General features: G+C 38.7%; 10 protein-coding genes and 1 non-coding gene across 11 annotated transcripts; 8 read left to right on the top strand and 3 right to left on the bottom strand.

The window, feature by feature from the left end:
* The first annotated feature begins 45 nt into the window (after nucleotides 1–45).
* On the top strand, nucleotides 46–1614 carry LOC108813636 (proliferating cell nuclear antigen 2). Its single transcript, XM_018586249.2, has 4 exons — nucleotides 46–515; nucleotides 746–898; nucleotides 991–1088; nucleotides 1182–1614. The coding sequence occupies exons 1-4, from the start codon at nucleotides 197–199 to the stop codon at nucleotides 1401–1403; spliced, it is 792 nt and encodes a 263-aa protein (XP_018441751.1). The 5' UTR covers nucleotides 46–196; the 3' UTR covers nucleotides 1404–1614.
* LOC108813635 (cytosolic enolase 3) lies at nucleotides 1557–4817 on the bottom strand. The gene is made up of 13 exons (XM_018586248.2): nucleotides 4616–4817; nucleotides 4382–4536; nucleotides 4072–4246; nucleotides 3884–3955; nucleotides 3671–3787; nucleotides 3450–3530; nucleotides 3274–3350; nucleotides 3059–3162; nucleotides 2735–2833; nucleotides 2542–2627; nucleotides 2262–2348; nucleotides 1953–2150; nucleotides 1557–1848 (listed from the first exon to the last, which is right to left on the bottom strand). Exons 1-13 carry the CDS (start codon nucleotides 4718–4720, stop codon nucleotides 1777–1779), a joined length of 1428 nt encoding a protein of 475 aa, XP_018441750.1. The 5' UTR covers nucleotides 4721–4817; the 3' UTR covers nucleotides 1557–1776.
* Nucleotides 4818–5319: 502 nt separating this feature from the next.
* Nucleotides 5320–7262, top strand: LOC108812964 (tubulin beta-7 chain). The gene is made up of 3 exons (XM_018585369.2): nucleotides 5320–5804; nucleotides 5921–6190; nucleotides 6396–7262. The coding sequence occupies exons 1-3, from the start codon at nucleotides 5411–5413 to the stop codon at nucleotides 7079–7081; spliced, it is 1350 nt and encodes a 449-aa protein (XP_018440871.1). The 5' UTR covers nucleotides 5320–5410; the 3' UTR covers nucleotides 7082–7262.
* A 673-nt stretch (nucleotides 7263–7935) lies between these two features.
* On the bottom strand, nucleotides 7936–9061 carry LOC108809415 (uncharacterized). The gene is made up of 4 exons (XM_018581554.2): nucleotides 9034–9061; nucleotides 8788–8929; nucleotides 8392–8468; nucleotides 7936–8279 (listed from the first exon to the last, which is right to left on the bottom strand). Exons 2-4 carry the CDS (start codon nucleotides 8886–8888, stop codon nucleotides 8068–8070), a joined length of 390 nt encoding a protein of 129 aa, XP_018437056.2. The 5' UTR covers nucleotides 8889–8929; nucleotides 9034–9061; the 3' UTR covers nucleotides 7936–8067.
* A 115-nt stretch (nucleotides 9062–9176) lies between these two features.
* LOC108809302 (mitochondrial import inner membrane translocase subunit TIM10) lies at nucleotides 9177–10454 on the top strand. Its single transcript, XM_018581451.2, has 6 exons — nucleotides 9177–9275; nucleotides 9357–9412; nucleotides 9639–9691; nucleotides 9824–9862; nucleotides 10014–10083; nucleotides 10191–10454. The coding sequence occupies exons 2-6, from the start codon at nucleotides 9368–9370 to the stop codon at nucleotides 10242–10244; spliced, it is 261 nt and encodes an 86-aa protein (XP_018436953.2). The 5' UTR covers nucleotides 9177–9275; nucleotides 9357–9367; the 3' UTR covers nucleotides 10245–10454.
* A 967-nt stretch (nucleotides 10455–11421) lies between these two features.
* Nucleotides 11422–11494, top strand: TRNAV-UAC (transfer RNA valine (anticodon UAC)). The gene has a single exon. It is a non-coding gene; the product is annotated as a tRNA-Val (tRNA).
* A 499-nt stretch (nucleotides 11495–11993) lies between these two features.
* Nucleotides 11994–15511, bottom strand: LOC108812443 (uncharacterized). The gene is made up of 3 exons (XM_018584701.2): nucleotides 15277–15511; nucleotides 12568–14854; nucleotides 11994–12492 (listed from the first exon to the last, which is right to left on the bottom strand). Exons 2-3 carry the CDS (start codon nucleotides 14761–14763, stop codon nucleotides 12196–12198), a joined length of 2493 nt encoding a protein of 830 aa, XP_018440203.2. The 5' UTR covers nucleotides 14764–14854; nucleotides 15277–15511; the 3' UTR covers nucleotides 11994–12195.
* A 438-nt stretch (nucleotides 15512–15949) lies between these two features.
* On the top strand, nucleotides 15950–16874 carry LOC108807103 (17.6 kDa class I heat shock protein 2). The gene has a single exon (XM_018579354.2). The coding sequence runs from the start codon at nucleotides 16078–16080 to the stop codon at nucleotides 16543–16545; it is 468 nt and encodes a 155-aa protein (XP_018434856.1). The 5' UTR covers nucleotides 15950–16077; the 3' UTR covers nucleotides 16546–16874.
* A 4637-nt stretch (nucleotides 16875–21511) lies between these two features.
* On the top strand, nucleotides 21512–22293 carry LOC108806628 (17.6 kDa class I heat shock protein 2). The gene has a single exon (XM_018578788.2). It carries the CDS (start codon nucleotides 21664–21666, stop codon nucleotides 22135–22137), a length of 474 nt encoding a protein of 157 aa, XP_018434290.1. The 5' UTR covers nucleotides 21512–21663; the 3' UTR covers nucleotides 22138–22293.
* Nucleotides 22294–22982: 689 nt separating this feature from the next.
* LOC108809677 (glutathione S-transferase U1) lies at nucleotides 22983–24976 on the top strand. Its single transcript, XM_018581836.2, has 2 exons — nucleotides 22983–23368; nucleotides 23479–24976. The coding sequence occupies exons 1-2, from the start codon at nucleotides 23048–23050 to the stop codon at nucleotides 23830–23832; spliced, it is 675 nt and encodes a 224-aa protein (XP_018437338.1). The 5' UTR covers nucleotides 22983–23047; the 3' UTR covers nucleotides 23833–24976.
* An 873-nt stretch (nucleotides 24977–25849) lies between these two features.
* Nucleotides 25850–27216, top strand: LOC108806986 (glutathione S-transferase U4). The gene is made up of 2 exons (XM_018579212.2): nucleotides 25850–26239; nucleotides 26693–27216. Exons 1-2 carry the CDS (start codon nucleotides 25919–25921, stop codon nucleotides 27041–27043), a joined length of 672 nt encoding a protein of 223 aa, XP_018434714.1. The 5' UTR covers nucleotides 25850–25918; the 3' UTR covers nucleotides 27044–27216.
* Nucleotides 27217–27588: the final 372 nt, after the last annotated feature.

The raw sequence follows: 27588 nt of genomic DNA, 5'->3' as shown, positions 1-27588 counted from the left end.
AAAGAGCGATATGGTCACACACAGGTGATTATTCATCGCCACCAACACCAAACCAGAAGCAGCGGGAACCAAATACCCTAAAATCAAGCCTTTTAATATCGATTCCCGCGAACTCATTTCACCAATCAATCGTCCTCCCAGAAAGGTTCAGAGCCCTAAAAACCCAAACCCTTAGCCACACAACCCTTCGAGAAAGATGTTGGAGCTTCGTCTAGTCCAAGGCTCTCTGCTGAAGAAGGTTCTAGAATCAGTCAAGGATCTGGTGAACGATGCCAACTTCGACTGCTCCAGCACCGGGTTCTCCCTCCAGGCCATGGACTCCAGCCACGTGGCGCTGGTGTCTCTTCTCCTGAGATCCGAAGGTTTCGAGCACTACAGGTGCGACAGGAACCTCTCCATGGGAATGAATCTCGGAAACATGTCCAAGATGCTCAAATGCGCCGGAAATGATGACATCATCACCATCAAAGCCGATGACGGAAGCGACACCGTCACCTTCATGTTCGAGAGCCCTAGTAAAGTTTCCTCCTTTATGCTATTTCGGTTTTATATAGTTTATAGATTTCTTCATTACAGAACAAAACTATAGTTTGTTTTAGAGAAAGGAAGGAAATGGTTTTCATTACAGAACAAAACTATAGTTTGGTTTCGAGTATAGGAAGGAAAAAAAGTTTTTTTTTTTACATGTAGACTATGTTAAAAGTGTGTAGTAATATCTTATAATTGGTGTTGATGGATGGTGCAGCACAAGACAAGATTGCAGATTTTGAGATGAAGCTGATGGATATCGACAGTGAGCATTTAGGAATCCCTGACGCTGAGTACCACTCTATTGTGAGGATGCCTTCTGGTGAATTTTCCAGGATTTGCAAAGATCTCAGTAGCATTGGTGACACAGGTAAAACGCATTGTTGGTGGAGTCATAGAGAGGATATAGTGGTTTTGTCTTTGGGAGTTTTTTCATAACGTAGTTGTGGTTTTTGATTGTAGTTGTCATCTCTGTGACGAAAGAAGGTGTGAAGTTTTCAACAGCTGGTGATATCGGGACAGCTAACATTGTACTCAGGCAGAACACAACTGTCGACAAAGTATGAACAACAGTCACAGTCCATCTGACAACCTTAACTATAATCTGTTGAATACAGTGTTGAAATGACCTTTTGTTTAATGTCTGTTTGCAGCCTGAAGACGCAATTGTGATAGAAATGAACGAGCCTGTGTCGCTTTCATTCGCTTTGAGGTACATGAACTCCTTCACAAAGGCGACTCCTTTGTCTGAAACCGTGACAATCAGTTTGTCCTCGGAATTACCAGTCGTGGTGGAGTATAAAGTGGCTGAGATGGGTTACATTCGGTACTATTTGGCTCCCAAGATTGAAGAAGAAGAAGACACTAATGCCTAACACGTCTGTGGCTTCTGGATGCAGAATCTTTGGAACTCTTCGTGGATGAATGCTGTTTTCTTTACTGTAGTCCTTTGTTAAAATATTTTTCTGTTTGGATTCAGTTTGTTTTCTGGATTTACTATGTTACTACTGCAACGCTAGATTAGATCATGGTGAAAAACAAGTTCGACTGGTTTTGCAATTTGAGAAAAAAAAGGTTTACAACTTTCTTCTTGTTTTGTTCTTCAAACTTGCAAACAGAAGACAAAAAAAAGAACAAAATGTTATTTTCAAGCCACAGAAACCTGTCGGAGTAAGAAAACCAGACTCGGATGCATCCCAGCATGACGAGAAAAAAATGTCACAGTTATATATCACACGGTTCACTTGTTTAGAGAGTTTGCCTCCAGTCTTCTCCAGCATACACAGCTTGCTCCCCAAGCTCTTCCTCAATCCGAAGCAACTGCACCAATATTTTAAACGTCTCTTTCAGTTTTTTCTCGTAAAGAGGACTTTCTACTATCTTGCAACTAATGTACTACATGGCTACTCCAAAAAGATCCAGACCTGGTTATACTTCATGGTACGTTCTCCTCTGCAAGGAGCACCAGCTTTGATCACACCTGTTGCAAGACCTACGGATAAGTCCGAAATGAAAGAGTCCTCTGTTTCTCCACATCTATGTGATGTCACCACACCCCAGTGGGCATCCCTTGCCAGTTTCACTACTTCAATCGCTTCTGTTACTGTACCAATCTGATTCACCTGTGTATCATAGTATGCATGTTACGTGTTTTCATTATTTAGACATTAGCTTCCTATCACACAATACTGGAACAGATAAATACGATACACAAATTAGCACATAAGATTTACCTTGAGAAGTAGGGCGTTACAAGCAGACTCCTGTATTGCTCGCTCAACGCGTTTTGAATTTGACATCAACAAATCATCACCTACCACCTGCAAAAGTTACTATTGAGGAGTTAGACGATGACAATGATTGTATAAACAGGTTTTATATCTTTTTCGAATGGTTAGCCTAGGTTGTTTTATGTAAAAGATTTGATTCCGTGAAAAGATTTAGAAGACAGTTAGATCTGAAACAGCATACAATCTAAGTTAACCATTTCTAACAGGGGAAACCGAGTTGGACCTGACATATTCCGAGACCGGAAAAATGCTTGGTGTGTTCCCAATCTTCCTTGTCAAACGGGTCTTCTATAAACACAATTGGATACTCTAAAACCACAAAGAGACAAAGCCGAAAATAAGGTCATCAGAATTCTAAAAGTAGACTCTACTAAGTAGAACCACAAGAAAATCTAGCATAGCGGGCATAGACATACCAGCACAAAGTTCTTTATACATTTCTATCATATCCTCCGCTGACTTGAAATTTTGCCCAGATTTATTAGGAGATTTGATATCTAGATCATACTTGGTACCTGCTCAGGGAAGAATCGTGAGAAGAACTCCACGGAAAATAAAAATATAATAAAAACTTGCAAAATGTATGATGTGGATAGGTTACACATTATATGATTGAACATCTTTTAGTGTTGCGAGCCAATTGTGAATGACAAATGCCTAGAACTAAACCAAGACTGTCCATGACTGAAACTTTAAAAGTAACCTCGGAAGACAAGTTTGCAAAGACGTATAATATTTACCTATACAAAAATTAGTGGCAGCAACATCAATAGCTATCTTTATCTTATCACTGTATCCTGTTCGGTTGATAGCTTCTTTCACAAGCTCCAAACCTTCCTTGAGACTGCAGACAGTTACAATTATGTATTCAGGTATTTATTCAAGAAACTATAACACAACATTCTCATTTTACTGATGCTGTCACGACAAGCTACAGATGCAAAAAGATAGATACCTTGAGATATCTGGAGTAAGGCCACCATCTTCACCAACATTACACCCCATAGAACCATTCTTTTCAGTAACGACAGCCTACCATACACAGAAATAGATCATATCTCACCTTTATATTACAGATGCAAATCGAAACGTAACTCCCAGAAAGCCATATATCTTTAAGAACTGACTGACCTTTAAATGATGATATGTCTCGGATCCCCATTGCAGGGCCTCCTCAAATCTACTTGCCCCAACTGGGAGAATCATAATTTCCTAACAATATATGCAATGTCATACACGCGTAAATAAAATTATTTGAAAACCAAAAGAATTCCTGAAGAGAGAAAAGAAGTATTCCCAGGAACTTGCATGAGAAAGAGGTAGAACAGAAACACTAATAATGAGTGGAATACCTGAATGGCAAAGTTATTCGAAGCATGGTTGCCGCCACTCAAAACAGTGAAGGCAGGTACAGGTAACGTCATGTTTGCTCTGCCACTAAGATCAGAAAGGTGCTTGCAGAGAGGGACCTGATATTTATAACGCTTCTATCATATGATTCATGATCCCCTAACTAGAGTATTCATCAAATACATTAGAGAAAAGTGTTGCGAAGAAGTTGATACCTCTTTCTCAGCAGCTCCAGCTTTACATGCAGCAATGGACACAGCTAGTATAGCATTAGCACCAAGCTCATTCTACACGATAATTAAATAAAAACAAAACCGTGACGAAGATATACTAAAAACTCTAGATTCCACAATCCTAAAATACTTAGAAAATATATGAGAGTCAAGAGAGTTTTCTTAGCAACCTTCTTTTCAGTTTTGTCCAAGTCTATCATTGCATGGTCGATCTGAGCCTGAAGTTTAGGGTCCATACCGATCAACGCCTCAGAGATTCTCTCATTGATGTTCTTAACAGCTTTAGCCACACTGTTTCCCAGATACATTCCTTTGTCCCCATCACGTAGTTCAATAGCTTCGTATCTAAAATCAATGAATCAATCTCCTCATGTTCAGCTTTATCATATTACAAATCTCTAAGAGGTGAAATTCAATTCAATTCATGATCATGCATCAACAACAATTCAAACAAATAACTTATGATGAAAGAGTGCTCACGTTCCAGAGGAGTCGCCACTGGGAACAGAAGCACGAAAGACGCCTTTGTTAGTGTGGAGATCCACTTCAACTGTTGGAATCCCTCTGCTATCAAGGATCTGTCGTGCTTTGACCTTCGTTATCACAGATGACACAGCTTTCTTCATATGATTCGCCTGTTGTACCAAAACGAAATCTATCATCAGGATAAGGTACCACAATTGCACCATCGTTAGGAGGGCGAAAGAGGCTTACGATGAAGAGAACGGGATCTGAGGTTTTAGCCCTAACGGCGGCGTTGACGGCATCCTCGATTTTCCGAGAGAGTGTGTGTTTGTCTAAGTACTCTTGCACAGACATCTTCTTCTTCCTCCACTTCCTTCGATTCCTTCTCCTTCTCGTTTCAAGCAATTTGTCGATGCGTCAAGCAAGTTTGAATCTGAAAATTCCCTTTTTCCGATTTTGAGTGTTAAATTTTGGTTCAGCTCCGGTTCAGGATTCAATCAGACAAACGCCATCCAAATACGACGACGTTCCGGTTTGGTCAAGCATGCGTGCCGTCTGATAATTCTACAGTCGTACATCACTACGTCGAGATTTTTGAACGAATGGGGCTTTTCTGGAAAGAGTTAAAAGCCCATTAGAAGCTCTCACGTGCGACTGCAAGGTTGGAAAGCAGAAACTGCTTTTTTTTCTCTCTCACGTGCGGTGCCGTTTTAGTAACTGCTCCTTGGTTGGGATCCAGCTGTCACGCAAAACAGATTCCGAAATTCAAAAAGATCTATTTTAAAAAAAAACTTTATTAACGAGCCATTTATTTTTGAATTTCCACCCGTTACAACCTCTAATTACGTGGCAGCATCTCAACCGTCGATTAGTTAAAATTCCATTTCGAGTCACCAAATCTTACCCGTTAAAACCTCTTTTTCTTTATAAATGGACCCTCGCTCCCCCCTCTCTCTCCATAAACATCACTCTACGCCTTTTTCAAAACCTCTCTCCTCTTCTTCCTCTCCCTCGCTTTAGATCTCAGTTTTAGGGTTTGCGAAGATGCGTGAGATTCTTCACATCCAGGGAGGCCAGTGCGGGAACCAGATCGGTTCGAAGTTCTGGGAAGTGGTATGCGCCGAGCACGGCATCGACCAGACGGGACGTTACCAGGGAGACTCCGACCTCCAGCTCGAGAGGGTTAACGTCTACTACAACGAGGCGAGCTGTGGGAGGTACGTTCCACGCGCCGTTCTCATGGATTTGGAGCCTGGAACGATGGACAGCGTTAGATCTGGTCCGTACGGTCAGATCTTCCGTCCCGATAACTTCGTTTTCGGCCAGTCCGGTGCGGGGAATAACTGGGCGAAAGGTCACTACACGGAGGGCGCTGAGCTTATTGACTCGGTCCTTGATGTTGTTCGCAAAGAGGCTGAGAACTGTGACTGCCTTCAAGGTAGTAACCTAAACCGTGTTCATCGCTTGTTAATGGTTTTGAACGGTTTAGTTTTAGGATTTTGTGGTTTAGCTCTGTTGGTTTATTGTTTTTCGGTTTGTTTTTGGAATTTGCAGGGTTTCAGGTGTGTCATTCGTTAGGAGGAGGAACTGGTTCTGGAATGGGGACTTTGTTGATTTCGAAGATCAGGGAGGAGTACCCGGACCGTATGATGCTGACGTTCTCTGTGTTCCCGTCTCCCAAGGTCTCTGACACTGTGGTGGAGCCATACAACGCGACGCTATCTGTGCATCAGCTCGTTGAAAACGCTGATGAGTGTATGGTGCTTGATAATGAAGCACTGTATGATATTTGCTTCCGTACCCTCAAGCTTAGCACTCCAAGCTGTAAGTACTCTATGTTCAATCAGTATCGAAGTTGGTGTTGTTCTGTCTCAGTGGTTTTATGTGTGTTGCTTGATGGAAATATGCTGTTATATGATCAGATTAAAACGACTCGTGTGGTCTTACATGTTGTTTCAATTTGTTTTCATCAGTTAAATCTACTATAAATGTTGAGTGACTTATATGTTTTGTTTGCTGAATTGTGCAGTTGGTGATCTGAACCATTTGATCTCTGCTACCATGTCTGGTGTAACCTGCTGCCTTAGGTTCCCTGGTCAGCTCAACTCTGATCTCCGAAAGCTTGCCGTGAATCTGATCCCATTCCCTCGCCTCCACTTCTTCATGGTTGGATTCGCTCCTCTCACCTCTCGTGGCTCTCAACAGTACCGTAACCTCACTGTCCCAGAACTGACTCAGCAAATGTGGGATGCAAAGAACATGATGTGCGCTGCTGACCCGAGACACGGTCGCTACCTCACTGCCTCAGCTATGTTCCGCGGGAAGATGAGCACCAAGGAAGTTGACGAGCAGATGCTGAACGTTCAGAACAAGAACTCCTCCTACTTCGTCGAGTGGATCCCCAACAATGTCAAGTCAACCGTCTGTGACATTCCACCGACCGGTTTGAAGATGGCTTCCACGTTCATTGGTAACTCGACTTCGATCCAGGAGATGTTCAGGAGAGTCAGCGAGCAGTTCACTGCCATGTTCAGGAGGAAAGCTTTCTTGCATTGGTACACAGGGGAAGGCATGGATGAGATGGAGTTTACTGAAGCGGAGAGCAACATGAACGATCTTGTCTCTGAGTACCAGCAGTACCAGGATGCCACGGCTGATGAAGAAGGAGAGTATGAAGATGAAGAGGCTGAGTACGAGCAAGAGGAAGGCTATTGAAGAGACAAAACACAAGAATCTCAACTTCAACTTCCTGTTGCTGTTTTACTTTTCAAAATTTCTACTAAGTTTCGTTTTTATATAGTTTCTGCAACTATATCGGTTTCACTAGTAGTTATGTACTTGGCGTAGACTGGCTAAGGGATTATCAAGATTTATTAAACAACTATTTCGCTTAAAAGTATTTGCCTAAGATCTTATGATTTAAGATGAAACGTGGGGTTGAAATGTTGTTTTGTACAACTTTCTCTATTCAAATTGGTAAATACAAACAAATCCACAGCCAAGAATCTCTAGAGCGTCCTTCTCGCAAGACTGAAACTTGCAAGTTTTTTCTTTTTTTTTGCTACAAAAACTCACAAGTATTACAGCACAAATCGATGTTGGTTTGGTTCTTTGATCGAAGATACAGAGCAGCGCGTCTACTTAATATATAGTCTTTGATCGAAGATACAGTGTTTCCTTGCTTTTGAAAATGATAAAACTTGGATGCAAATTGAAGTGATGTGATTCGTTTTGCGTTTTGGTTTAATAAAATGGTGTGTGTTTGTTTGCCTTTAGAAATTAAGTGTGTGTCAAATGAAAAACAGAGCAAGTATTTGGTTTGTTACAATTTGAAGAGTATTGTGGGTTTTCAAGCAAGTCCTTGTCTTGTTGGTGATCCTTTTATGATCGTGAGATTTGTCCAGTTGATGAGTCTTCTCTCACGTTTTTGTTTTTAAAACATGTCTCACGACATCGCTTGGATGTTGTTCCTATGCGCTCATTACTTCTTTACTCTAGGCGTAGTCAAGAATCAAATACCTAGTGTGCTCACTAATTAGAATAAACTTGCGCTTGTTTGTATTTTGTGCTTGTGGATTTGTGAATTTTGAGAATAATATTTAGTCAATTAGGTAGGAGTCGTCTGACAAATGTAGAGAATACAAATCAAGATTGAAAAAACGCTATAGAGAGAATACAAATGTTTTGTTTCCCCCACAAAATCAATCGCTTTCGATATCCATGGATGCGAGTAGATCCCTCTGCTTCTTAAGCTCTGCTTCTTCAGCCTTCGTCTTCTTCTCCTCCTCAGTAGCCAAACGCGCTTGTTTAACCTTAAACTCTGCAACCGCCTTGTCAAAGACACTCCTCACATGTCTGTTCATCAGCATTAGCTCTTGACATGCATCTTTCAGTACCTCCCTCGCCGGATCGCCTAAAACAATCAAGCTTCTATTGGTTAGGCACATACAAATAACTTCTTGCAGAGTAATCGAGAAGGAACATAGTAAGTAACAAGAATGTTGTGAAAAGGGGGGTGGGTGTACCTGTGGTCTGGACACGGACATTGACACATTCAAGGGAAGGATGTGGGATGCTGTACCCAGCCAATGTTACTCTCGGACTGCAGAGTTGTAGCCAGTAATGGTTAGTGACAACATAATCACTTGACTTCATACAAGTGAAAATAGCAAAACGGGCATTAACCCAAATCAGGAGATGATATCAATCTTTTTTTCTGAATCCTTCTAAACAGTTTGGCATACAAATGAGAAAAACTAACCACAAACAAAAGTCTAACCAAACATTCAATCGCTAAAACAAAGAGCCAAAGTGAGCATACATACAAGAACTAGTTTTGAGATTATATAAAGCTAAACCCTTTCAATGTCAAAAGTATGTATAGCTTCTTAAAAGGGGATGATAGAAGAAGGGAGACTAACTCTTGATTTAACATGAAACGAACGGCGTTAGCAAGGGTGTGATCTTCTTCTGCAAGAGTAAACGAAGCATGACTATCATTCGTGAACGAACCGTGCTCCATCTCTACTGCTTCTACCTCTCCTTCTGCTACTATAGAGTTCCCTGATAACGCAAATCAAAACTCAACCACGAAACTATAGAACAAAACACAAAAGAAGATAGAAAGATTTCTCCTAAAGAGTTATGAGAGAAGGAGGAGGAGATACCAAAGTTGTGCGCGAGAGACTTTTGTTTGCTCCTAAAACCCTACCTAAAAGCTACACGAAGACAGCTCCGGAGTGTTTATGTAAAGTTACGACTCTGCCCTTTCTTGATAACGGTGTCGTTTTACCGATGACGTGGCGTTTTATGTTTTGTCTTAAACCCTAGTTCGTTCGTTCGGTTCGGCTGTCGAGCGAGAGCAAAAGAGGGACAGAACATAAGCTTTGTTCTTCATTTTTTTGAGAAAGTAAAGATCTTTGTTCGTTAAATTCAAGTATTGGATTGATAAAGTTTCGATCTTTTCACGAAACTTAAACTTTGTTTTCAGGTATTGCTAAGATGGCTACTCCCAGTCCAATTCCCGCCGGCATTACTAAGGATCAGGTTCGTTTTTTTAACCAGAGATAATTTGTTTTTTTGTTTTCGTTGATACCTCGTAAAGCTCAGATCTTTGATTTACTTAGTCAATGAAGCTTTTAAATGTATCTTACAACTCAGATCTTTTCTTCTTTTAGAACATTGAAAAATTCACGATGCCATTTTTATAGTTCTTTCAGAATAGATTCTGGATTGGTGTTATCTTGTTTATAATGTTGCCTTTGAATCTCAGGCGTTTAACATGGCACAAACGGAGATGGAATATCGTGTGGAACTCTTCAACAAGTAAGTAACGGTCTCAAAGACCCCCTTTGCGTTTAGTTATGTATTCTTAGTTATCTATCGTTGTTGTTTTGGTGACTGTTCTCTTGGTGATTCCTGGTTTAAATGCCTTTGGTTCTCATATATATAATGCAGGCTTGCTCAAACATGCTTTGTTAAATGTGTGGATAAAAGGTAAAAAAGCTTCCTCCTATCTTTATTACACTCCCATTGTATCTTTCTCTTTTCTTTTGTGTGTTTTAGAGACTTTCAAGCTGACAGATTGTTGAGTTGAACCATTTTGAAGATTATTTTTCGTCTAAAATCAAATCTGACTCCTCCTCAGGTACAAGGAAGCTGAGTTAAACATGGGTGAAAACAGTTGTATTGACCGTTGTGTTTCCAAGTACTGGCAGGTAACAAAGTCTCTTGTCTTTGTTAATTCAACAAAAGCAATTTAAAAGTTCAGTACTTCCAAGATTTACTACTTATATTTTCCTTTTCTTCATATAATCGTTTTCAGGTAAATGGAATGGTCGGACAGCTCCTAAGTGTTGGCAAGCCTCCACAACAGTGAGTCCCGTTATAGACCAAAAGCTCATGGAGAATCAAAAACGCTCTTCTTTCTTCTTCTTAAAGTTTTAAGCCAATCTTAATTGTTTTTGTTGTCAAACAAAGAAAGTTGCATCATATTTTTTTGGCGTTTATTTGGACAAATTATGCAATTCTCTGAGACTATATTTTATAAGAGATGAAATGAAATAACAGATTGAAAAAATTACTAAAACATCTATTTATGATTTGTATAGTTTTGTATTTTATGACATTGAAAGAGAGTAACGTGTAGTCTAATCGCACTATTAAAAAGAAAGCTGGAAGCTTTCTGTTCAGTTCAAAAACTTTTGCTTGGATTCAAGATTCCATTGAATGGAGACAGGAGATCAATGCTCATCTTCTACATTGTTCTCGTTTGGAAAGTCTTTGGTGATCTTCTCTGCTCTTGCTCTTTCCGTCCTTTATGGAAGTAATGGCGTCTGAGAAGGCCCATTATAACGCTCTGCCAATAATTTCTGCCGTTTACCACAAGATTGACCAGAACCTATGTTAAGTTTAGTCACTACATTATAGTAGTCATGATCTGATCTTTTTGGGTGAGTTTATGACAATGAATTAAACTGGGATCGAGTAGAAATGGTAAAGGAACCTTCTGGCTATTGTAATACTTTTGGGAGGGTGATTGAGTTCTTGAGGGAACATACCTGGAAGTTTACCTTCAACGAATATTGCATCACATGATTCACAGTATACCTGCAGAAGCTGATAAAGCACAAACCAGTTGAGTGAGTTAAGAATACTCAGTTTTCGGAAAAGATATTTGATTCTGACCATGAAGCAACAATGTCTACTGTGTAATGTTTCCTTGATGCTATAATCAGTAAGCTCTGTATAACTATTAACTGCCATAAGCCAAGCCAGATGCTTTATCCACCTGGATAATGGATATTTTAACGCTCTGAGAAGCTTACCTCTCGACAATGATATTTTGGACCAGGAAGCTGTGTAGAAAAGAATGTGATGATACTCAAACTTTGAGAAGCCTGAAACAACAATATAGTAATTAGTAAAGATGCATCCCATCAATAATGTCAGCGCTGCAAATATATGCATGAATATGAAGAATCAATGTACCTGCTAAATAAACAAAAACTCTTGTTTTGTGAATAAATAAAATTAAATACAGATAATGTACATCAGGTGCTGTGGTGTAGTGGTTATCACGTTTGCCTTACACGCAAAAGGTCTCCAGTTCGATCCTGGGCAGCACCATTGTTTTTTAATACTAAAAATTCATACTTTTCTTTTGCTCTTTGAAGAAGGAACTTTTCATTCAGAGACACGCTTGTGTGCATTGATCGACCGTGCTTGTGCATTTTTCATTCAGATACACCTTCTGACATCAACTAGCACTGTCGTTAATTCTTTAGAATCTTGAAGTGCAAACTAAGGAGGAGGTTGATGGAATGGACGAGACAAAAGGCATGCATATATTACATAGAACCATCATGTAATGGAGGTTAACAACTGCTATGAATAATAATGGAGATTAATACAGAGTCAATGGCCCAGTCTTCTTCTTGCTCTTCTGTTAACCTATTGTTGTCTTCATCACAGGATTCTTCTTGTGACCGGACATTGACGTGATCCTCCTTCTCTTTGGTCTGGCCATGTTAGCTCTTTGAGAACTCATTTTAGAAAATGTCAAAGCTGCTGAAATGACATAGAAACAAAAGCTCCAACTGTAGGGTTTAGGATCAACAAGTAGAAGAATAAACTAACAGGTGGTTTTATTTGCTTAAATATTAATAATGGGTAGAGATGTTCATTCAATTCAAACAAGTTTCACAAAATGATCTATATAAACGTAATCTAATCCCACACAACCGTAATTACATAGAAAATACGAACCCCCATCATAGACTAAAACATATTTATATATATATAGCCGATTATTTAGAGAAAGCAGCTAGTTAAACCCTCCCCACAGGAGATACAGGTGGGTGTGATTGATACTTTGCCGCAGCCTCACCTTCAATAGGACCTGAACACGACTTCAACCTCTCGTTCTGAATCATGGACGACACCTCTCCACAAGCTTTGTTGTCTACACGCCAAGTGTTTAACGGGTTCCGTCCTTCGTTAACCGCTATACATACAGAGAATGCTTGCAATAGTGAGAGTGACGTATTGTACTCAACGGCGTATACACCTTCTCTGTATGGAGTGAAGCTCAAAAATGGTTGGTTGCTATTATCATGTAATCCTCCCTGCCAAATCAAAACATTAATGAGTTTCATAATGTTGTAGTTAGTAATCATAGTTCTTTTAAATGTTTTATGAACCTGACAGAAAAGCTTGAAGGCATCTGGAGTGGAAGCAGAGAGGTTTTCCGGTTTGTTAGACTGATTGGTGAGGATTCTAAGGTTGCAGCCCATGTCCCAACCTCCACAGTCACATGACCCACCTGACTTCCATCTTTGGATCAGCGACGAAGGCCCTCCTTTGTGTGGGAGGCTGTGAATTCCACTTGGAAGCACCACTGTTGTGTTAACCTCTGCAAAGTAATCTCCAAGTGTTGTGTCAGAAACTTTTGGGAACTTGATCACCATGGCAGCTAGCTCGTTAGGCCGCTGCTGGGACTCGGATGCGAAGAGTGCATATTCTCTGGTTAAGAGGTCATCGACAGAGCCCGAGACTCTCATCTGAGCGACGATGTTGGATGTGTACTCTTGGCCTTGTACCTTCCTGGTGTGGTTCATCCATTTTCCAGTTTTCTTCTGCACTTCCTGAACGGTGAAAAACGTGTACTTGTGACCACATTCTTCCTTTTCTGGAACCATCTGTTTTCTTATAGTGGCTGCTGTGATGCTCTGTTCCTTGTCAACAGCGAAAGTGAAGAGTGGTTGATCATTCTTAGACGTCACACGAAAAAGAGCCTGAACCGTTGAAGAGTTCCCACTTCTTGAAGAAGAAGATGATTGATCGTCTGAAAGAATTTGCTTCTGGTGGTGACTTGACAACGGTGAACCTTTTAGTGATGATGGCTCAGGAGATCTGCACGCGTGGCTTGATTTTGGTCTTATCAGAGGGTCGAGCAACCTTCTCAAGGGACTAGACCTGCCTCTGTTTGCTGCAACGGTACTATCAAGAGACGAGCTTTCACTGAGAGAAGAGGTGGAGCGATTCTCTAAACCAGCTCGCGATGGAGTAGAGTGAGGAGGGGTCTGAGCGTCTTCGGTGTTGTTGGAGTTTTGTTTGCTTGACTTCCCAATGCTGAAGCTGAGCCGGCGAAACGGTGAAATGCTCCTTGCTCTTTCTGGTCCAACTTTAACTGGCTTCTGATCTGGTACCTTGGTTAGTGTCTCTGTTGACCTTCTGTCTAAAGTCCTGCTCCTGGAAGGACTGGATTCAGACTTTCTCGATCGTGGAGCTGAACTCGATCTGTTTTTCTCTGCACTCAAGAAGTTGAGACGCTTTAAGAAGGGCTTACTACTTCCATCAGCTTCACGTCGGAAGTGACCTACATCAGAGTCCAAAACTGCACGCTGTCCATAGGCTAACCTCTCTGGGAACCCTCCCTTTCTATTAGCTTCGGCTACTCGCTCAGCTAACAACACTTTAGAATCATAGAACTTGGACAAACCGAGTATCTGTTTCTGAGAAACAATCCCTGGTACAAACACAGCAGCAGGCTTTTCTTTACCAAACATGTCATGAACACGCGGGTTTCGGATTCTCTCGTCAAGCTTCTCTCCTTTCTTGTTGAGATCATCGGCTCGGTTCCTTGAAATCACCCTCGTGGTGGCTGAAGGACTATCAGGCTTTGATGGACTCAAGAAAGTTCTGGTTTTGGGAACAGACTTAACATCAGAAGAATCTTTCTTCTCGTTCTGTAGGAACGCAGTTCCACGAGGGCTTTGATGAACCTGCACAGCATCTCTCTTAGTGGTATCCTTATCCTTTAGTCCGTCTCCTGGCAAAGAGCTAAGGTTTTGGTTTTGGGAAGTATCACAATCTCCTGGCTTAGATGACATGAGATAATACTGAAGCGGAGGGTGGTTAACCCTTCTGCGGAAAGGAGAAGCAACGAGACCTTTGCTGGAATCAGTAGATGATTCATCAGTCCAGAGAGATGAAGCGGATGTGCTTGTGTTGGACAAGGAAGACCTTGTATGCTTATTATTATCAATCCTTACGTCACCTCCTGAACCAACAATGCCACCACCGGCTTTAACGTCCCTCGCTTCAGGACATTTCTTGACATAACTCGGGACGTAGGACTTGTACTTGACAAGGTCTCGTTCACCAGACGCGGTTCTACCAATCCGCGACTTGAGTCGATTCTCCAAGCGTTTGGGACAGACATCTTCGACTTTTTTGGTGATCTCGCGGTGGAAGTCTGAGTAAGACAAGCCGCGTTTGTCGTCTCTGAACTTGGCCGGTAGAGATGACCTTTGGGTTTCCTTGGTGAATACTTTCTTCTCGGCAGGTGGTGGTCTATCACTTGAACCCTTCTTCAGCTCCAAACGACACTCCATCTGTTTCTTGAATTAACTGTTTTCACTCAGATCATTACTTAGTCTCCAGATTCTACAGAAGAAGAAGCTTAAAATGCTCTTTGAATGTTTCCTGTCCATACAAAGAAAAAATGTTGAGAGACCACACAAAAATTTACAGTCTTATCCACACACACACAGATACAGAGAGAGTGTAATAACAACAGAAGAGCAAAATGAAGAGATGGAAACAGGTCATTACCAACGGATCTGAATACAAGATAAAAGCTGAGTAACAAAGGCAAAACCTAAATCACAAGCACATTCTTGTTAAAGCTTCCAACTTTACCACTAAAAAAGAAGAAGACTGGACAAGATCGAAGAAACCCCATTTTCACAGTAACTAACTCATAAGAGAGAGAGAGAGCATTTGATTTGAGACGATTAACACAAAACATTTCTTCTGAAACATTCACTGGCTCTTATGATTAGGAAAAAAAAAACGAATACTTGGGAGTGTCGGGGGAAATCAATGCAAAAAAATCGAATCCGTACCTGGTCGGAATCAGTGGGGTTGTAACCGAGAAGAAGCAGCCATGGAGCTAATCAGATGAGTGCAGCAGTAACGAGGTGAAACGGATCCCTAATCACCCGTAAAATCAGGAAGCGGGAATCGCGCCGACGATGCTGACCCTATCAGCTACGAAGCTGCTTAAAAGCGTAGAGTAAACTAAGTGAGAGAAGAGAAGAGAGAGAGAGAGCTGCTTTGTTGTTGTAGATAGAGAGAGAGGGGACAAGTAGAGAGTAGAGAAAGTTTATTACTATTTTATTTTTGGAAAAAGGAGAAAAAAGATAGAGAGAGAGAGAGAGACATCCTTTTTTTAGTGGCCGACGGATTTAGTAAAAAACAAAAAGAATCGTACGATGGAGATTCCTTTGTGGACGCGGGAGTTTCGTTAAGAGACTTTTGACCCCACACTTAGTGGATCATCTCTAACTAATGCCTCTACCCACCGTTTGATTTCAAGCTGCTTCTTTTAGACCAAAGAAACAATATCATATTCATAACCGACAAGTATACCACTAGCCCAGTTTTTAAGCCCATTGCACACTTACTAATAAAGCCTGTTAAGGCCCATTACCCGCAGACACGACATGATTCCTCCTCGGTCCTCCTGGAAGTTTCTGGTATTCACATATCTTTTGCATTGTAGGCAGGCTCCAGATGTTTCGTTTTCGTGCAAGGTCCAGACATTTCGATTTCTTCCTATAAATATATTCTTCTCTCACAAGTCGAGAAAGACAACAATACAGAAAGACAACGATTACTTTTCTTGTAATAACTAACGATCGAAAATGTCGATGATTCCGAGCTTCTTCGGGAACAACAGGCGTGGAGGCAACAGCTTCTTCGACCCCTTCTCTCTCGACGTTTGGGATCCGCTCAAGGACTTTCCATCTTCTTCCTTCTCTCGGGAGAGCTCTGCGATCGCGAACGCGCGCGTGGACTGGAGGGAGACTCCCGAGGCGCACGTGTTCAAGGCGGATTTGCCTGGGCTGAAGAAAGAGGAAGTGAAGGTGGAGATCGAGGATGACAGCGTGCTGAAGATCAGCGGGGAGAGACACGTGGAGAAGGAGGATAAGAACGACACGTGGCACCGTGTCGAGAGGTCGAGCGGACAGTTCACGAGGAAGTTTAGGCTGCCCGAGAATGTGAAGATGGATCAGGTGAAGGCGGCGATTGAGAACGGAGTTTTGACTGTGACTGTGCCGAAGGCTGAGGTGAAGAAACCTGATGTCAAATCTATCCAGATCTCTGGCTGAGCATCCGACTCGGCGAACTTCGTACATCAATGTGTTCATCTTTGTGCGTTTTGGGGTCTTGTCACAGTTGTGGTCTTAGTGAGTGTCTGTTTGTGTCTTTATGTAACGGTTGTGAAATGGCTATGATGTGTAATAAACTATATTAGTACAAAGTTTCTCTTTGTTTTGTTTTGAAATGCTATTAGTACAAAGTTAAGTTGCCTAAACTCAACATCTTGAGGGTTACTGCTCAATCTTCTTGTCAGGTGTTTTTACCAATTGTTTGGTTTTGAAGTATTTTGCTACTTTATTTATATTGTAACTTAATAAATATTGAAGGCTTTACGATCTATTCGGTGAAGAAAAAGAAAAGAGGAGATGAGAGAAACCAGTCTATCCTGTTCCTTGAATCAATAGTGTAGCGTGAGTGCCCCATCCGACTTATATATTTCTTTATGTTTCTGTTATCTATTTTGTTATGTAATATGAGTTCGATCTGTCCCTGTTTTGAATCCCGCTCACAGTAGGTCGAGATAACTCAAACATGAAGGCATGCTGCCTGAAACGGCCAACCGAGTTTTAAAGTTTGGTTCACGCCTTATTCGTGATTGGACTTACTGATTTTCATATCTTTTATTTTCATTTGGCTTACAATCCTTAATTATGCCATACATATTTAGCCGTTTTCAACTACGTATCTATTTAGGCAGCCCCAACCAACACGCAGGAACTCTTTTCCTAATCTTAATGTAAAGCTGCCCATCCCTTTGCTTACCTTTTAGGGTGAATTTGATCAATATTCATAAGAGATACAAAAATGGAGAATATAGCCATAGCAAATGTGATGTGACAATTAGCACCGTTTGTGGACGGTTTTCTCTTTTCACTCTCTTGCGCAGTCTTTAAGAGGCGAGTGGGACATTTCTACCGTAACACTTATCTTATACAATCAGTATAACTCTACGTGTCATGGGTGTGACCAATGGAAAACAATATACTATAATATATATAATGTAGTATAGACTCTGAAAAATCGAGAGAGACCAGAAGTATAGATGTATTGGGAGCTCCAAAGTGGATTCCAATACAATATGGTAAACATTATATAAGTTGGCAACATAAAAGGCTTGAAAATGTTGGACTATACTATATAGGAGACATATATAAGGTAAAACAGCATAAAAAAGACTTCATAATGTAAAAAAAAAAAAAGACTTCATAATGTTGGATTGTACTATAAAAGAGACATATATACGTTACAATAACATATAAGAGGAATGAGTGTGCAAAAGGTACTATACTATATGTGATATAGAATAGTCCACCTAAATCGGTAAGGGAAAAATTTTCCTCGCAGAACGCATAACAAGGGGTTCCAAAGTATGTACACATGGAAGACGACAAAAAATAATGCATGTATGAAGAAACAGGCACTCACCTTGGTGGTACGTATTCACACTAACGTAACGTGTATTCGAAAAACATACATACTATACCAATGTATACAGTAAAGCCAATATTATACCACAATTTATTTCTATACTATTTAAAAATATCATATAGTATAGAAAAAGATAAACAAAACTCAAACCCAAACTTTAAGAATCAACTTTTTCCATACACCTATATCTCTACAAATAATTTCTTATGAACTTTCTTGATCTTCTATACCCCTTTTCCATCATTTTATTTTTGATCAAAACATAAAATCCCAAATCAAATCCTCCTCCCCTCTTCAAAACTAAACCCTAACCCCATCTCTACAAATAATTTCCTATGAACTTTCTTGATCTTCTATACCCCTTTTCCATCATTTTATTTTTGATCAAAACACAAAATCCCAAATCAAATCCTCTTCCCCTCTTCAAAACTAAACCCTAACCCCCTCCCACCCCCCCTCCCCCCTTTATGTTTCTGTTATCTATTTTGTTATGTAATATGAGTTCGATCTGTCCCTGTTTTGAATCCCGCTCACAGTAGGTCGAGATAACTCAAACATGAAGGCATGCTGCCTGAAACGGCCAACCGAGTTTTAAAGTTTGGTTCACGCCTTATTCGTGATTGGACTTACTGATTTTCATATCTTTTATTTTCATTTGGCTTACAATCCTTAATTATGCCATACATATTTAGCCGTTTTCAACTACGTATCTATTTAGGCAGCCCCAACCAACACGCAGGAACTCTTTTCCTAATCTTAATGTAAAGCTGCCCATCCCTTTGCTTACCTTTTAGGGTGAATTTGATCAATATTCATAAGAGATACAAAAATGGAGAATATAGCCATAGCAAATGTGATGTGACAATTAGCACCGTTTGTGGACGGTTTTCTCTTTTCACTCTCTTGCGCAGTCTTTAAGAGGCGAGTGGGACATTTCTACCGTAACACTTATCTTATACAATCAGTATAACTCTACGTGTCATGGGTGTGACCAATGGAAAACAATATACTATAATATATATAATGTAGTATAGACTCTGAAAAATCGAGAGAGACCAGAAGTATAGATGTATTGGGAGCTCCAAAGTGGATTCCAATACAATATGGTAAACATTATATAAGTTGGCAACATAAAAGGCTTGAAAATGTTGGACTATACTATATAGGAGACATATATAAGGTAAAACAGCATAAAAAAGACTTCATAATGTAAAAAAAAAAAAAGACTTCATAATGTTGGATTGTACTATAAAAGAGACATATATACGTTACAATAACATATAAGAGGAATGAGTGTGCAAAAGGTACTATACTATATGTGATATAGAATAGTCCACCTAGATCGGTAAGGGAAAAATTTTCCTCGCAGAACGCATAACAAGGGGTTCCAAAGTATGTACACATGGAAGACGACAAAAAATAATGCATGTATGAAGAAACAGGCACTCACCTTGGTGGTACGTATTCACACTAACGTAACGTGTATTCGAAAAACATACATACTATACCAATGTATACAGTAAAGCCAATATTATACCACAATTTATTTCTATACTATTTAAAAATATCATATAGTATAGAAAAAGATAAACAAAACTCAAACCCAAACTTTAAGAATCAACTTTTTCCATACACCTATATCTCTACAAATAATTTCTTATGAACTTTCTTGATCTTCTATACCCCTTTTCCATCATTTTATTTTTGATCAAAACATAAAATCCCAAATCAAATCCTCCTCCCCTCTTCAAAACTAAACCCTAACCCCATCTCTACAAATAATTTCCTATGAACTTTCTTGATCTTCTATACCCCTTTTCCATCATTTTATTTTTTATCAAAACACAAAATCCCAAATCAAATCCTCTTCCCCTCTTCAAAACTAAACCCTAACCCCCTCCCACCCCCCCTCCCCCCAAAGATTAGTGAACCTATGGGCAAGTATTTAACTTCTATACCTTTCAAATCGTTTTTAACCATATTTTGATGATTTTCGATTTTTGAAATATTTTTATCAAATTCTGTAAATCAAATAAAAATATTCACGTTTTCGATTTAATTTTATGATTTTTAGTTAGACATATAAAATTAAAAGAAGAAAACTGTCTAATAGAGACTGAGGAATGAGATATAGAGGCATGAACCCTAAATCCAAACCATAAACCCTAAATCCAAACCATATATCATAAACCCAAAATCTAAACTCAAACTCTAAACCCAAATCATAAACCCTAAACCTATACCATAATTTGTTTTATAATATTTACAAATATCATATAATATAAGAAAAAACAAACAAACAAACTCGAATTCATATACCCTAAATCAAAATCCTAAACACTAAACCCAAACCCTAAACTCTAAACCCAAATATCATATAATATAGACAAAGACAAACAAAACTCAAACCAAATCCTAAACTTAAAACCCAAATCCTAAATCCAAACCCTGAACTCTAAAACCCAAACCATATACCATAAACCCAAATTCTAAATCCAAATCCTAAACCTATACCATAATTTGTTTTATATTATTTACAAATATCATATAGTATTTTATGCCTTCTCCTTGAACAGTAGACAAATTGAAAGCGACCTCTGGAATATAGCAATTGTTGGCTTCTTCCTTTCCACGCGCATTCAAGGGCTTTTTTTGTCCAGATTCTCTACAATATGTAATATATCATAGCACCTCCGTTCATATGGTTACCGAGTCAATTAAAATCCTACTATGTATATGGGACCAAATTTCCCTACCTTTTATTCGAATATAAGTCTACGCACCCTACATGGTTAGGTAAAGAAACCAAAAAAACTAAATTCTGTAAAACAAATTCTCAAATTGTAATGATATTTAAAACATTTAAAACATTTTATATTTAGATTGGCTAAGTTTTAAATTAGTTTGGCCGTTACTTTATTTGACATAATAAATAATGTGATGTGCGGTAGGGCTAATGTGCGGGGCCATCCATCCTGACTAACTGTATAATCGGTTTATACATAAACCACTCATGAGGTTATGCCCTATTGGTTGTATTGATTCAGTTTCAAACAATCTGTTGGTTACAATGTGATAATCTTTCTTTTCGTTTCAGAAGATCAACTAGGTCGGAAACTTCAAACCATGCAAGTATGCAACTAACTAATTTCTCGCTGGAAAAAAAATTCTAAAATAGACCGTTGAATTGGAGCATCCCAAATTTATTATATTTAAGATTTAAAATAGAATTTGGAATAAAAATACTTTTATATTTTTTATATTTTTGACTGTTAGCTTTATTTCTCAATTTAAAATAGAATATAATAGGTTCAGATCAAAAGATCAAAATCCAATCCTTTACTCCATTTCGAAAAGAATGTAATAGGTTAGAGATGTTCCAGGTGCTAGTTAGATCAAGAACTAAGCCAGGGCCCAGTTCATATACTATTTAATCTAGCTCATAATTGACTAATTTAAAAAGTCCATAAAAGCCCATGAAACTAACTCTCATTTCCAGATTCTCCTGATATTTTTGTCTTGAGGTCTTCTAGATGCTTCTAAGCTGGAGAGAATAATTGGGAGTGGAGAACAATTCGACAAGCTCTAGATATTTCGTTTTTGTTCCTATAAATAGATTCCTCGAAGCTCTCTGTTTCCTCAAGAGCCAGTAACAAACTCAAGAAAAAACAAGCAACATCCGAAAAAATCAACTGAAAATGTCGATGATTCCGAGCTTCTTTGGAAACAACAGGCGTGGCAGCAGCAACAGCTTCTTCGATCCGTTTTCTCTAGACGTTTGGGATCCGTTCAAAGACTTTCCCTCGTCTCCTTCGTTTCCCCGGGAAAGCTCCGCGATCGCGAACGCGCGCGTGGACTGGAGGGAGACTCCCGAGGCGCACGTGTTCAAGGCGGACTTGCCTGGGCTGAAGAAGGAGGAAGTGAAGGTCGAGGTCGAGGACAACAGCGTGCTGAAGATCAGTGGTCAGAGGCACGTGGAGAAGGAGGATAAGAGCGACACGTGGCACCGCGTGGAGAGGTCGAGCGGACAGTTCACGAGGAGGTTTAGGCTGCCGGAGAACGCGAAGATGGATCAGGTGAAGGCTGCGTTGGAGAACGGAGTTTTGACTGTGACGGTGCCTAAGGTAGAGACGGAGAAGGCTGATGTCAGATCAATTCAGATCTCTGGCTGATTCACCGCAACCATGGTTCGAGTTTTTTTATGTGTGTTTGTGTGTTCCTTGTTCTGGTTTAACTGAGTGTGTCATGTCCTGTCTGAAGTTGAAGGTTGCAAGTTTGAAAGATGATGTATTTATGCTAAAATATTCAATAAATAGTATTTTAAAGCCTTCCCACAAATTTACAGATGCCAATTTAGTTGTTGTGCTATTGTTGAATGAAAAGTATTTCACATGTACTGAATGAAGTTCTTGAAAAATATTTTACTTATTTGAAACAATAAACAAAAAAATGAGTTCTTTTTGGTAAAACAGAAAGTGAGTTTGTCGCTAACACCTTGGAATCGAGATCTACCAATCTCGTACTGGAGAACGTTATTTTTATTGTATTGTGAATATGAAGAGTGAAAGTGTACAACACAGCACCTAAATGAACCTACCATTTATCTAGGGATGTCAATTGGGCTGTCCGGACTGAAGTGGACATGTCCAGATGGGTTTTTTTCTTTTGGACGTTTTTGGTCTTGATGTCCAAATAGGTCCATGTCCAAATAGGACCATGTCAATGAACCTACCATATATGATATATCTTTGGGCTTCAACACAACACCAACACCAATTTGAAATCGGTTATTGATCCATAGATAAGATAATGATTTTAAGTATATGGTTCTTAACTTGTCTGAAGATTAGACATGCCAAGTGTTAGGGATACAGTTTATCAAAAACAGAAGTGACGTTAGCAATGACGTGCTTACCTTAAAAAAATAGTTCCTTTTCTGGTTTGCTGGCCAAGATATCCCTTATTTTGTTTGTTGTTCAAGATATCTTCTATTTCTTTATATTGAGCACATTAGTAATCAGCCAAGTGAACGAAACATAAACTGAGAAAAATAAAAAGGAGAATAACCAGAGGGATAGAAGAATGGCAGAAAAGGAGGGAAAAATAAAGCTTTTGGGGTGTTGGGCAAGTCCTTTCAGTCGTAGGGTCGAGATGGCTCTCAAACTCAAAGGCATACCATACGAATACTTGGAGGAAGCCTTGCCCAACAAGAGCCCTTTGCTTCTTGAGCTAAACCCGATTCACAAGAAGGTTCCGGTTCTTGTCCACAACGATAAAATATTACCCGAGTCACATCTAATCCTCGAGTACATCGACCAAACATGGAGTAACAATCCAATTCTACCTCAAGATCCCTACGAGAAAGCCATGGCTCGATTCTGGGCCAAATTTATAGATGAGCAGGTATATCCAACAAAATATGTTCATAACAGTTATTTGTAGGTTAAATGGTAAAATATTTCAATCGAGATTCTATTACAAGATAAAATAACTTCTTCTTTTTTATCTTACAGATTCTAACTGTAGGATTCAGGTCTTTAGTAAAAGCAGAGAAGGGGAGAGAGGTTGCTATTGAAGAGGCTCGAGAAAAGTTTGCCTTTCTTGAGAAGGAAGTCACTGGAAAAGATTTCTTCGGTGGCAAGACAATCGGATTTGTGGACATGGTCGCAGGAAGTATAATCCCGTTTTGTTTGGCTCGGCTTTGGGAAGGTATGATAATAGATGTGATTCCAGAGGACGAGTTTCCAGAGCTAAACAGATGGATTAAAAATCTGAAAGATATTGATTGCGTGAGGGAATGTATACCTCATAGAGAGAAACAAATTGAGCACATGATGAAAGTTTCAGAGCGATACAAATTGGCCTAGAAGAGAAGATAACCGTATTTCTGAACTGTTTACTATATATATACATGCTTGCATGGCTTTGTTTTTTAAAACGTTTGAAATAAATGGAGTTGTTTTTTTTTGACTAAGAGAAAAAAAAGTGGAGTTGTTTCTAGTTAGAGGTGTCAATTGGGCTGTCTATGTCCATTTGGGCTGTCCAAATGGACACACCAGTCCAAATGGACATTATTTGTTTTAAGCCTAGATTGTACCACACCAAATTGTCTAGACCAAATTGGTCCATTTCAAATGGGCATTCCGCAAAACCCAAATACAATCTCTATTTTAACATCCAAAAAATTCATTTTTAACAAAAAAAAACATAATTTCATTGTTTTTAATTCAAAAGCATAGATACGATTTTGGCGAGAAAACTTGATTTTACGGTTTTGACGGGAAAACTCGATTTTACGGTTTTGGCGGGAAAACTCGATTTTACGATTTTGATGGGAAAACTAAAAATTCGATTTTATGATTTTGGTGAGAAATCTCAATTTTATGGTTTTGGAAAAAAAAACTTGATTTCACGGTTTTGGTGGGAAAACTCGATTTTACGATTTTAGCGGGAAATATCAATTTAACGGTTTTGGCGGAAAAACTCGATTTTTCGGTTTTGACGGGAAAACTCGATTTTACGATTTTGGCGGGAAAACTCGACTTTACGGTTTTGGCGGGAAAACTCGATTTACAGTTTTGACGGAAAAATTAGATTTACAGTTTTGACGGGAAAACTCGATTTTAAGATTTTGGCGGGAAATCTTCATTTTACGGTTTTGACTGGAAAACTCAACTTACGGTTCTGTCAAGAAATCTCGATTTACGGTTAGGAGGGAAAACTTGATATTTTCTTCAAAATAAAATCCTATGATTTTTGTATCATTTGGCCGCCCATGTCCATTTGGGTTAAGACCATTGAATTTGGGTCTAATTGGTTAAATCCAATTGGACATCTTTATTTGTTGGTCTAATTTGGTTTAGTCCAAATGGGTTTGGACATGGGTGACCAATGACATGATGTCCAAATTGACATCCCTATTTCTAGTAAAAAAAAAAAAGTGGAGTTGTAGCTCGTACTGGTAGTGGACACTTTTTTTTTGTTTTGGTAGTGGACACTTTTTGTATGATATAATGATACTTAGATATATGACAATATATTATATGTTTTTTTTGTAAAATATACATTATATTATATTACATGTTTGTATGGTTCGGTATATATACCGATCAAACCGAATAAATCGAAGAAACCCGATTAATCAAATTATATTAGTATACTTATATATAATCTTTATGGTAAAATTAATAATATATACATAATTTATTTTATTAATATGATATTTATAATTAAAACATTGATTTTAGTCATTTGTTATTTTTTAAAGTTTACAATGTTATTTTATTTCTTTCACTTTCATCAAATGAAATATTTTTTATTTTTTTGGGTAACTATTTTTTGCTAAACTATAGTTTTTTTTTTGCTAAACTATAGTTATATGATAATATTATGATCTTACTATTTTCTTATTTTTATTTTAATATTTAAATAAAATATAAAATATTATATTTAAAAGTTAGAGTAAGGAATATATATCTATGTTTTAATAAATCTGATTTATAGTATTATAATTTAAAATTTGTTATAAAATATATAGAGTTACGGATTTTTGGAAGCTGATAGTATATAAACTGATCCAGATCAAATTAGATATGATTTCAATAGATATTATAAGACTATAGCAGAATGACGTCAGCAATGATTTGATCACCTAAAATATGTCCTTTTTGGTTTAATCTTCCGGATATCCGTGAATATCAAAAGAAAGCGTAATGGTGTGTACTGAGGGGAAGAGCGGATCAATATACAATTGAACAAATTCGAAAATGATTTCAGCAATGACGTAGAAACCTTCGATGATGCATGAGTGGGTCCACGAGAAAGCAAAATTGTCCTTTCTTTCTTGTTCTCACGTCATTTTCGTATATATAGAACATTGGTAGTGAACCAAGACTCATCACGAGAACAAAATTAGATAAATTAATCAAAAAATAAGGAAGCAAGTGAGATCCAATGGCGAAGAGAGAAGAGGATGTGAAGCTTCTAGGCTTTTGGGCAAGCCCTTTCAGTCGCAGAGTCGAAATGGCTCTCAAACTTAAAGGCGTGCCTTATGAGTACTTGGAGCAAGACTTGATGAACAAGAGCCCTGTGCTTCTTGAGCTAAATCCGGTTTACAAGAAGGTTCCGGTTCTTGTCCACAAAGGTAAAATATTGCTCGAGTCACAGCTGATCCTCGAATACATCGACCAAACATGGACAAACAATCCAATTCTTCCTCGAGATCCTTACGAAAAAGCTATGGCTTTATTCTGGGCCAAGGTTGTTGATGAACAGGTAACTGTCATATCAATTCCTTAATTATTCCATAGGTGACATAGTAATAGTTACCACCTACTCACCTAGAACCATTCATACCAAATACTTGAATTTCCATACATTTTAAATAAATTAATCAGGATTTTGATTTTGGTTGGTAAGCCACGGAATTTCCAAATGGCGAAACGATTCGGCGCATATTTTTTTTCAGTTACAAATGAGTGAAGAAGAATTACAATTAAATTCACCGATTTTCCAAATGAATTATTAATAACCGAAGAACAAAAGACATATGCCATTCCTCCATCTCTTTTGTCATTCGTAGAACTTTCAATAAAAATATTTTCTTGCATGCTTATCCTGTTTTGTTATACATTACGTTTATAGAGATTTCAATGATATATACCACAAAATATCAATGCAAAATAAAACATTAGTTCCAACTAATTTTTTTTGATGAAACGGTGCTAGGTCAAAATAAGGTTCAGCACTCTGGTGAAAGCAGAGAAGGGAGTAGAGGTTGCAATTGAGGAGGCCCGAGAACTCCTTACGTTTCTTGAGAAGGAAATCACCGGAAAATATTTATTCGGTGGCAAGACAATTGGATTTTTGGACATGGTCGCTGGAAGCATGATTCCGTTTTGTTTGGCTCGGGGTTGGGAAGGTATGGGAATTGATATGATTCCAGAGGAAAAATTTCCTGAACTTAACAGATGGATCAAGAATCTTCAAGACTTTGAGATCGTGACGGAATGCATTCCTCCTAGAGAGAAACAAATTGAGCATATGAAGAAAGTTGCAGTGCGTATCAAATCGGCATAAGAGATTAACTATCATAGTTTTTGGTCTGGAGTTGTTAACTATATTTTCCGTAGAACTGTTTGAACAATCTATTAAATAAAGATCAATGATACCTGCATCAGTAATGCTAATATTTTGTATGAAATCTAGATATCTCTTTACTATTTTTAATGAGGAAAATGTTTGATAATGCATTAGACGAGTCTAGATTTCTTCCGTCAAAACTGCTTTCACTTTTCCTTCATCGTGAAGGTTTGCCCCAGGCCCCAGTTCAACCAAGTAATTTCTCCCAACTATCACCTGGCCCTGCCCGTTATTTTATAGCGCCTAAAGCAAAAATAAAATTTCTGCCCCTATCGAAGTCTGAACCAAGGTTCGGTAACTGCACTTCAACAACAAAAATTTGTCTATATGCCCTCTACTTTTATTATACTTTGGTGTCTTTTTTTTTTGTAACATACTTTGGTGTCTAAATCATCAGTTTTATGGGTTTTATCCCAAGGCCAGCAGCTCTGACTATCACCCCTCTACATATTTTAAAGCTGTGTATTGATTTTGATTGTATT

This window comes from Raphanus sativus, chromosome 6 (assembly GCF_000801105.2).
Source record: "Raphanus sativus cultivar WK10039 chromosome 6, ASM80110v3, whole genome shotgun sequence".
NCBI classification, from domain to species: domain Eukaryota; kingdom Viridiplantae; phylum Streptophyta; class Magnoliopsida; order Brassicales; family Brassicaceae; genus Raphanus; species Raphanus sativus.
Note: the sequence above shows the minus strand (reverse complement) of the source record. Positions and strands in the feature narration are given on the sequence as shown.